General features: G+C 58.0%; 1 protein-coding gene across 3 annotated transcripts; it reads left to right on the forward strand.

Moving 5' to 3' along the window:
- Positions 1-872: 872 nt before the first annotated feature.
- DLX4 (distal-less homeobox 4) lies at positions 873-9,063 on the forward strand. 3 transcript variants are annotated; one of them, XM_057535161.1, is made up of 3 exons: positions 884-1,609; positions 5,060-5,256; positions 8,120-9,063. In XM_057535161.1, the coding sequence occupies exons 1-3, from the start codon at positions 1,345-1,347 to the stop codon at positions 8,225-8,227; spliced, it is 570 nt and encodes a 189-aa protein (XP_057391144.1). In that variant the 5' UTR covers positions 884-1,344; the 3' UTR covers positions 8,228-9,063. The 3 variants fall into 3 exon arrangements, with proteins under 3 accessions (XP_057391143.1, XP_057391144.1, XP_007176483.1); XM_007176421.2 differs by lacking the exon at positions 8,120-9,063 and adding an exon at positions 5,663-8,097 and having other exon boundaries at positions 900-1,609; XM_057535160.1 differs by lacking the exons at positions 5,060-5,256; positions 8,120-9,063 and adding an exon at positions 4,073-4,617 and having other exon boundaries at positions 873-1,609.
- The last annotated feature ends 1,082 nt before the right edge of the window (positions 9,064-10,145 follow it).

The following is a 10,145-nucleotide window of genomic DNA, read 5'->3' on the forward strand; positions in this document are numbered from 1 at the left end:
TTGGGTGTGTAGGTGTGTACACATCACAGTCTATGCTCTGCATTTGCAGACCCATAAATGAACCTCTGTTCATGGAGGGATGCTAATGTGAACATCGTTGTAGACACCTGTGTGCTGGTAAACGCTAGTGTACCTGTTGTATTTGAATGGAGTCTCCGTGTAGTTGTGTATTTGTGGCCACAGAGACACCCACCCACCAAGATCTTAGAGGAAAGCCCTGCACACAGACTGGAAGATTCGGCCACGGAGCCCGGCTTGCCGTATTTCCTACGCCCTCCGAGGAGCCATCAAACTGGACTTGCCTCCCACTTTCGGATTTTGTCCGGCTTCGTGCGAGGCTTCAGCCTCACGCGGCGCCAGGAAAGGCGGGGCGCCGCACTGGCAGAAGCCCAGACGGCGGACCCCTCCTTCGGCCTCGGGGGCCTGCGGAGCTGCGGTGTCGCAACCAAACCCTGGCCCCTGCCGGAAGCGGAAGCGAGGACGGGGGCGGTGAGGCGCAGTCGCGGCGGTCGCGGCGTGCCAGGCCAAGGGCGCCCCGCGGGGGTGTGCGCGCCGCGCGCGTGCAGGCCGGCTGGGCGCCGGGCGGTACCGCCTCCGACCCGGCGTCTGTTTACCAACAAACTGCCAGCGCTCGGCAGCGACGCATTCCGACGCGCTGAATAAGCTGCGGGGCTGGCTGGCTGGTCTCGACTCCTCTGCAGGTCCGTGGCGGCGGGATCACAACCGCCGCGCAGATCCCCCAGAGTCGGAGAGCGTGACCGCAGGTTCCTTGCGCCCCCGCAGCCGCAGCGCCTCCGCCAAGGCATCGCGGCCCTGTCAATTTCCTTGCGCTTCTGCGGTTATGATCGGACTGCCCCAAACGCCCTGCAACCCCGGCATCCCTCTCGGAGCGGATCCCGAGATGGCTGGGCCTGGGCCGTGCGCACTGCTCTCCTCCCATCTCCCGGTTCTGAATTTCACTACCCAGGGCTGCCCTGGAGGGGCGGGCCCCGGCTGCAGTCCTCCATGAGGTCACCGCTTGTGGTAGCCAATCCGCGGCGTTTAAGTGGGCGGGGACCCCGTCGGGTACCGGGAACCGAAGCCAAGAGCGAGCCGAGGGGGGGGGGCCCATGGATTTAGGGGGGGAAGCCATGGGGGGCACCCCCCGGAACCCCTTTCCCAGGCGCGCGCTCTCCGCTGGATGAGGCGCAGAGAGACACCTTCCTCGGGATAAGTGTGGGGGAGGCTGATTGGGGGGCTCATCCGGCTCCAACGCCCCGAGGCTCCGAAAAGAGAGAGTTGGCGGAGGGAGCGGACCCCGTGCGGGGCCATGGCCTAGGCCCTTCGGCCCCGGCCCCGGCCGCAATGACCTCTTTGCCCTGCCCCCTCCCTGGCCCGGACGCCTCCAAAGCCGTCTTCCCGGACATCGCCCCCGTCCCATCGGTAGTGGCTGCCTACCAGCTTGGCCTGTCCCCTGCAACCGCAGCCGCCTCCGATTTGCCCTATTCTGGGCCGTATGGCCACGTCCTGCCCTATCCCTACACTGGGCCGGCGACCCCCGGAGACTCCTACCTGCCCTGCCAGCTACCCACGGCGCCGTCTCAGCAGTCTCATCAAGAGCGGGAGCCAGGTAAGTCCTGCCGCAGCGGCTCTTCCCACCTCCGGGGTCCTGCTCCAGTGAGCCCCTGAACTTCGCCCTCGCCTGGTTGGGAGCAGCTGGCAGGATTCAGACCTTACTCAGATTCCACGGGATCTGGGGTTGGGGGGAGGGCGAAGGGATGGGGCGGGAGACAGGGGGGAGGGGCGGGGGCGAGTTGATCTAGGTCTCCTTTCAAGACCGACCTGGTTTCGATTTGCAGTTGTGTGAAGGCGGGCGGCAGGGCTCCCTACCCCACCCCCTTGGAGCAGCGGGCTTGTGTACCTACTTACAACGGAAAACTGAAACAATCCAGATGTGCGTGTAGGTGCCTAGCCCCTTCCCTAGGATTCTCTCCATCATGCACTCCTTCTCTCCTCCATGTCGCCCCTCTCCACGTTCTTGTCTCAGAAATCAGTGCTCAAGCCACAGCCTGATAAGTAGAAATCAGGTCCCAGCTGGAGGGCAGTAGATGTGGGGGTTTATTCGGGGCCCCTCCCCCTCTCCCCAGTTGGCGCCCGAATGTGCCAGACCGAGACCAAAAGCTGACCTGGTAGAATCTGGGGCTAAATCCTACTACCCATCGTTCTAAGACTGTAGCCACAGGTGGGTCAGGCAGTCTCTCATAGCAGATCTCAGCCTTCCAGCCAAAGGAACTGGCCATTCCTGTTATCTCCACCCCTTGCCTTTGGGGTAGCTCAGGCCCCAGTTACATTGCCTGGAGCAACTTTGAGCTCCTAAGAAAGTGCTCACTGGAAGGCCTCAAAGAAGCCAGGGAGCTGGCCTGTCTTCCTGTTCCTGGGCCTTGCACAGGCTGTACCCATGCAACACAGTACATACATCCATCTGTAGTGGCTTGGGTTTAGAGCTCAGTTCCCCTGCACTCCCTGTCCCCACCTAATTACCCCCACAATTGTCCTTGGCACAGTTTCCTCTAAGGATGCACATCCACTGGGTGACTTAGCTGGAGTCAGCCAGGACCAAGATGTCTCCCTCCCTTCCCTTGTTACTCTGCTGAGACACATGAGCTCATAAACATCAGAGCCAGAAGTGACCCTAGAGATTTAGGAGCTTCTTAATGTACAGATGGGCAAACTGAGGTCCAAAGAAAGGGTGTGCATGGGTCAAGGACACAGCCTGTTTTCCAGGCGTGGCCCTTGCGAATTGGCTTTCACTGCATGAAGCCAGAAAAGAGGATTTTAGGGAACTTCCTCAAAGCCCCCAAAAGTTAACTGCCTTCTGTGCTAGAACTGGGGCTGCCTCTTTCCCGCTTCTGGGTCTGTGGTTGGAAGAGGAGCAGTTGGGGGGGGGGGTGTTTCTACAAATGATCTAGTTTCTAAAAAACGAATCCCTTGGCCTCTTCTCTTCAGTATATGCTAATGTGGTACATTTGTGTGTGCGTGTGTGTCTGTTTAGTGGGGTGGGAATGTGGGAATAAGATAACTTTGTCCTTAAGAGAATTCTTGGAATTGGGGTTGGTATTTTCAATCCTGTCTTCTACACTCTTGCCTTCCCTTTTCTTGGTTTAAGGACAAGAGAGTGGAGGGTTCCTTTTCTTTACAAAGCTTCCCCGGATCCAACGAAAACCACACATGTCCTTAGATTAGATTATAGCATTTACCTACTGAAACTGGGGGATTGGGCTCACTCTAGATTAAATGATTGGGACGTGAGAGAGGGCTTGGGGGTCTTCCTTTTGCCGCCACTCTTGTCCACCCCAGCCTCAGGGAGAGGTTTGGCTCCAAGTGAGCTGCGTGCCACCACCCTGATGAGCAGGCAGGTGCCGCTATGGTTCAAGGGAGGCCCTTGGGCTCCTGAATCAAGACCTGGGCAGATCCAGTCGTGACTTCTGCAACTGGTGTGGAGAAAGCAGCTGTCGGGAAAGGAACTGGGAAGGGGAGGGGGCGGGTGGTCTGCTGGTAGAGTTAGGGCGCGGAGGGTTTGAGAGTTTAGCAGCTGGGGCAGGCTCCCTGCTAGCTCTGCCTCACGGTCCGAATTGTTTCACGCAGCCAGAGAGGCGCGAGTGGTCGCCGGGGCGGCGAGCAGCCGGGTCTAAGCAGGGGAGGCCCGACAGGCGCGGGCGGGAGCGGAAACCCAACGGTTTTTCTGGGAATTGGCTGAGGTGGGGGTCGAGGGGGGTGGATCTGAGAAGCCCGCAGCGCCTGAGGCCACGGGTGAGGGATGCGGGGGAGGTGAAGGCACAGGGTCACCGCGGCCGGTCGAGGGCGTGGAACCTGAAGTGTGGGGTGAGCCCGACCGGAGGAAGGGGACGAGGGTGGGGGTGGGGGACGCGGTCGGACCCCCGCTGCGTCTGGGCACCCGGGCGCAGCGCTCTGTCGGCTGAGGTCGGCCGGCAGCCCCGCGAGGAATGCAACGAGCCCTAAGCCCGCGGGCATTTCGGCCGCTCCGTCCTCCCCAACACTGCTCTCTACACGAATGGTCCCGATGTCCCCGTAGAGTGGCGTAGTTGGGGCCGCCCGGATCGGAAGAGGGGAACCCCTCGCCCACCCCCATCCCGGGGCCGAGCTGTTCCCGGACCGAGATTCCTCGAGAGGCTGGGCCGGGAGGCAGGAGGTGGCCAGATCTCCCGCGGCGGCACAGCGAGCGCGATCCAGCAGCGACCCAGAGGGCCTGCGCTGCCGGCGCTGCGCGCTCTCCGAACCCCGGTCACCTTCCGTGCTAGCCGGGAACCCCTCCGTGGGTGCGGCCGGGCGGAGGAGGGGGCTGCCTTGCACCACCGGGCTTCTAGGGCCCCTGAAAGCCGACTACTCTAGCCAGCCAGCCTTGGGGGAGGGAAGAGATGGTCACTTTTCTGGAGGATGTGCCTCAGTAGAGGGAGGCCCTTACAATAGGGGAGGTGATGACAAACCCTGGGGCACTTTCCATACTCTGAAGCTGGGAGGGGTGCTCATCCTGGCGTTCAAGGCCCACTCTGCTGGGCCCCTCTGACCACCCCTCTTCCGGCAGCGGGGAGGCTGCCACGCAGACACTGTCTCGGGTCTCCGAACAATGCTTTTGAGTTCCGCCCCCCCCCGCCCGGAACGCCCTTCCCCCGTGCTCTCCTGGCCTCAGCCCAGCCCTCGACCCAGCCCTTCTTCCCCGCCCCGCCCCAAGCTGGCGCCACCGCACGCGGCTGAACTCTGTCATCCCGCCGCTGGGCGCCGTCCCGACCCTCGCTCCGGCCAGTGGCGCTGTCCCCCTTAGGGTCACAGGACCGTTAAGAGTGGGAGCTCCCTGAGGGCAAGAACTGCGGCTAGTCCCACGTGGCACACAGTGGACGTGTGGGGTTTGAAAGGAGGGTGGAGCGGAAGGTAGAGAAGGGCCGAGCCCCAAGCCCGAGTTTTTGCTAATCCGTGGCCGGAATGCAAACGAGATGCAGATGAGCCGTGAGACGGCGCGTCAGCCCCTCTATGCGTGCACACACCGTCTCGGGCCGCCCCCCAGACTCGGAGAAGCCGCCGCTGTCCCCGGAGCCCTCAGAGCGGCGCCCGCAGGCCTCGACCAAGAAGCTCCGGAAGCCGAGGACCATCTATTCGAGTCTGCAGCTGCAACACCTGAACCAGCGTTTCCAGCACACGCAGTACCTGGCTCTGCCCGAGAGGGCCCAGCTGGCCGCGCAGCTTGGCCTCACCCAGACACAGGTGGGGCCAGTCCCATCCTTCCTGCATGCTAACCCTCCCCAAGTGTGTTCTCTGGGAACTCACCCTCAGGTGTGAATGACTGATGAGTCCCCAAGCCCTGTTTTCACAGTTCTAGCTGGCCCCCAGTAAATTGGGGGAATGTGTTAAAAGGTGTGTGGGGGGTGCGGGGGAGGTAGGGGGGTGATTCAGGGGGTAGAGGAGGGTACCCAGACTGGAAGAACTGGATTCTAACTCAGATGCAGGCACTCAGGGCCTTCGGGGGCTTAGGGAGGCCTGGAGCAAATGTTCCCAACTTCTGCTCTTCTCCCAGGACGGCTCCTTCCCGCTGGGTCCCTTTCCCTTGGTCACTCCCTTCCACAGGCACACTCCTCCTGACCTTCCATTCTTTCCCCTTTTCTCCCCATAGGTAAAGATCTGGTTTCAGAACAAACGTTCCAAGTACAAGAAGCTCCTGAAGCAGAACTCTGGGGGACAGGAAGGGGACTTCCCTGGGAGGTCCCCCTCCCTGTCTCCCTGTTCCCCACCCCTTCCATCCCTCTGGGATCTACCCAAGGCAGGGGCCCTGCCCACCAGTGGCTATGGCAACAACTTCGGAGCCTGGTATCAGCATCACTCCCCTGATGTCCTGGCTCCACCTCAGATGATGTGAATCTGGGGAAGAGCAGGTCAGGCTCCCAGCCCTCCTATAGCGCCCAGGCAGGACCCAGCCCACCTGCACCCCTTCTGGGCCAGGAGGAAGCCAGATCCAGATGGGTTTTCTCAGGAGGATGAGGAGCTAGAGGAGAAAAAGGATGGGGTGGAGTCCTTTCCTCCTTGCCTCATAACCCAAACAGCCTTGGCCATTGCCCCCCACCACCACCAAGGACTGGACACCTTCCCTCCAGCTGGTCAGAGGCTCTGGAGAGAGACTCACTGGCTGGAGTTCAGACTTCCCAGGACCCCTAGTCTTGCCACTCCTTGAAAGGACTGCAGTCCCACCACAGCCTGGGGTTCAACCAGCAACAAACACTGAGTGTTTTTTCTCTTTGTGTGCCTTGGGCCCTGCCCAACCCACTGGTGAGTAAAAGCAGAAGTGAAGTGGACATCCAGAGTCTTCAAGTTGACCACCATCGAGACCCACCCACTGATTTTTCCTGATTTTTACCCCCATAACTGATACACCTACTCACCATCCTATGAGGTAGATGGGATGGAGTAATTTTGTGCACCTATGGGTAATTTTTACTCTCTTCCTAAAAAAGCCCCTCTTTTCCCCATGTCTACCCACTATGAGTAGATAATGGATCCAATTACCCATCTAGTTCAATGAGTATTTATTAAGAGTCTGATTCCTATCCCTAATACCTAAACAAATCCACATGCACACACTCTCTGGAACCCAGCACGGTAACACTTTGGGGAGAATGGGGACAAGCGTAGGTAGAGATGCCCCCAAATAGGTGGGGTGAGCCCAGCAGTTTAGCTCCTCACAGCTGTCTCTGTCGAATAGAACTGCTCATATTTATAACCAATCTGACTAGCAGCCCCCCAAGCTCTTACCATCCCCCATATCATGAGCATCCAGAGATTAAAGTTGGTACAGAAACCTGGGCCTTGGCTGTGAGGTATGTTCATGTCATGACTTCTGGAGCCGAGGGGTGATTGCTCAGCTTTCTCTTCTCTCCCATCTGACTCTTCCAGCACTGAACTAGAGGCACTGAATCCTCCTCTACCACTAACTGGCTATTGGGTTCTAGCTCTGGAATGTTCTAGTAATATCCATATTTTCAGACACTCCAGTGTGAAACCAGAAGATGCTAATACAGGGAATGATCAAAGTCTGAGTGATCCTCACAGCAAATTCTCTCCTGGCCCAGTTCTGGAGGGAGCCAGGCACTTCACAGCCCCCTGTGCCCACCTTCAGCCCAGGGAGAGCCCCTGCTCACCTTGGGAGAGGCCACACCTACTGACCCAGTCCAGTCCTCCCCTGGGAGAAGTGAGCTCCTTGGGGTGGAAAGGCCCCAACTCACCTAGTGGAAGGGGGAGCAGGAGGGAGAGGAGAAGGAAAACCCCAGAAGGAACTGGACTTCTCCATCCAATGAACATTTGTAGAGCCCCTGCTCTGTGTTAGATCCTGGGGATATCAAGGTGACCTAGGCAGACCCTGTGGGCTAACAGAGGCCAGACAATGACCAGCCACTTGTGTGGTAAGTGCCAGGCTAAGGGAAGTACAGAGGGCAGTGAGGGCATAGTCAACACAAACACACACACACCCCCATGCACGCATGCGCGCACCTGGCACTCAGCAGCAGGGGGACTGAGGACAGGGGCTGCAAATAATTCAGGGAATCCAGCCCAGCCTGGCCCGAGGCCTTGGGGGAGGGGCCTCCAGTTCCAGACTAGAAGCTCCCAAGTCAAGCTTCCCTCTTACTACCTAAACCTGTTCCCAAGCAAACTGGAAAGCCCACCCAGGCACTTCGCACCAACCCAGGCTGGCCACAGAGAAGCCCAAATTGGAATCTTATGTAGGGGAGAGGGGTTATGAGAGTCAGTGGGAGACCCCACCTCAAAAGGCCTGCAATCAGCCCCTCATAGGCCCTGTTATGTGTCAGCGGCCACCCCCATTCCCCAAAATATACATGGAGGGGTCTCCTGGGGGTGGCAAATGGCACAGGGTGGGTCAAAGCCAAGCTCTAGGAGCAGTGAGGAATGAGGATGCCAGGAGGAGAAACGCCTTCCTCTTCTTCCCCACCGATGCCTTCTCCTGCCCCTCGCCACCCACCCCATCTCCACCGGCTCTCTCGGTAGCCCCAGCCCCAGATTCCCCCTCTGGGTCTTCTCTGAGGCCACAGGTCCTCAAGGTGGCTGTTCCCTCCCACGGCAGGTTGCACAGTCTTCTTTCCACAGACCTGAGATAAGATCTACCGCTCCATCTCGGAAAGCCTCCAAAGGCGAGATTAATTGGACAGCCCAACAAGAGTCACATCGTTAAAACAACAGCCCAGATTGTAAACTTAAGTAGCAGAAGGAGTATAATTACTCTTCCAGCCAGCGGCCAGCTGAGCTGACAGTGCCCCCTCTTCCCTACACCCATCCATCCTCCCTTTCCAGTGGAAACAGGAATCCTTGTCCACTTGGGAGCTGGTCCAGTTTCCCTGGGCTCCTGACTGCTGATGGGAATGAACCCCAGTGGAAGAGGTACCCCATTCCCTTCCCACAAACCGCTGGAGCTGCAGAAAGGGAGGCTGTGGTTTCTTCCTGTGAGGACACCTCTCTGGGAAAATTGGGTCAATAAGGCAGGGGGGACACTACTGAATGGTTTAGAACTGGGGTTTTGGCCTCCAAAGAGTCCTGCTCTGCTGTGTGACTTTTGGAAAGTTGCTTAACCTCTCTCTCAGCCTCCTTTTTCTCCCCCCTACGATGGGAACACTAATAGGACCTGCTTCCCAGTGCGGTTGTGATGATGAAATGAGATGGTGCTTGTAACATGCTTGACATGGTACCTGGAACATAGTAAGCACGTAATAAATGGCGTTTATAGCTGCTGTATGATTATCGAAGAGGAGAGGCCACAGCGATGCTGAATTCTTACTGCCACGGCCATCCATTCACCTCCTGCCTCCAGCCCACCTGCCTCCTCAGGGCAAGGAGGAGAAAAGGGGCTGGAGACTAGAGAACTCCACACATCCCGGGTCATCACCTTTGAGAGCAGGACACAGGCAAGGTCCTAAATGCAAAAGCGCCGGGATCTAGAAGCAGCTGAGCCTGGAGCCCACCCTCTCACCTGCATGGGTCTTAGCCACAGGAAAGCTGACTTGGAGCTGTCCTTCCCTCTCCCCACGTGCTATTTTAAGACATGTCCCCCATCTCTCCCCCAACAAAATGAGATTCAATTAATTCAATTAAAGCAATTTTGGGAGCAGCTCCTGAAGGCTTTCAATGCGAGATAATTACAAGTAATTTGCCGCTGTGAAGAGGAAAAGGGCACACTGGGTCTGGGGGGAAGGCGTTAGCCCCCTCCCCACCAAGCACACACAGATCTAGAGGGATTCCACACTGCCATCTGAACTGCCCTCCCATTGGCCAAATTACTTGCAGGTGGGAAGAGGGAGCTTGCGGTGGTGGGAGGGGGCTGGGAAGACTGAGTGACAGACCACCCCTCCCCCACCCCACATCTGCCCTGCAAGGTGGGGTGCGGAGCTGGCTGTTCCCCCGACAAAATGTCTGCATAGCCCTAGCAGCTGATTACTCAGCTCCAAACCTCACTTGAGTTTGGATGCCTGAACTTGCCTCTGGGACTGTATCCAGAGTCAATGGAATGTTATCCAGGTAGCTGAGGCCTGTGTAGATGAGGCCTTAGAGATCAAGGACTTCCCCAGAACTTATAAAGGATGTGGGCAGAGCAGGGAAAGGCCAGAGAAGACATACACTGACTTCTTGCTTCCAAGGAGGTGATGATACACCCACTCTCTCTCCTCCCCTGATCTGATAATCAGCTTTCTAGTTCTGCCTGGCATCTAACCTCAAATCTTGCATTGTAGTGGTGGCAAATCTCCTCCCAGCTTTCTGTCCTTGGGACCACTGAAACCTCTTCCTTCAGAGAAGCATCTTGCAGGTGTTTCCCACCCCTAATTCACCTGGGATAACTCTTTCCTTGCCAGGGCTCATTTGGCCTGGAGGAGGTGGAGGTGGGTGTGGTGCCTAGAGGGGACTGGGGTGGAAGGTAGGAGGCTGGGACCAGTGTGTGGGGATGGGCTTCAGGCCTCTGCAAAAACTCCTCTGAACCCTGTTCCCAAAGTACCTGGTTTTCAAGGGTCGAGTGTCCCCCTTCACCTGGGAGCCCCTGTTCCAAGAGATGAGTAATGTTTTAACAATAAGGGTGGAAAAGAAAAATTCACTGACCCTAAAGT

Source organism: Balaenoptera acutorostrata, chromosome 20 (genome assembly GCF_949987535.1).
Source record: "Balaenoptera acutorostrata chromosome 20, mBalAcu1.1, whole genome shotgun sequence".
Taxonomy (NCBI): Eukaryota; Metazoa; Chordata; class Mammalia; order Artiodactyla; family Balaenopteridae; genus Balaenoptera; species Balaenoptera acutorostrata.

Bases quoted from the DNA above. Each gene is read 5' to 3' on its own strand.
- DLX4 (XM_007176421.2), top strand. From the start codon at position 1,345: ATGACCTCTTTGCCCTGCCCCCTCCCTGGCCCGGACGCCTCCAAAGCC. The intron at 1,610-5,059 runs GTAAGTCCTGCC...GCCGCCCCCCAG, and splicing joins TCATCAAGAGCGGGAGCCAG to ACTCGGAGAAGCCGCCGCTG. The intron at 5,257-5,662 runs GTGGGGCCAGTC...TTCTCCCCATAG, and splicing joins TTGGCCTCACCCAGACACAG to GTAAAGATCTGGTTTCAGAA.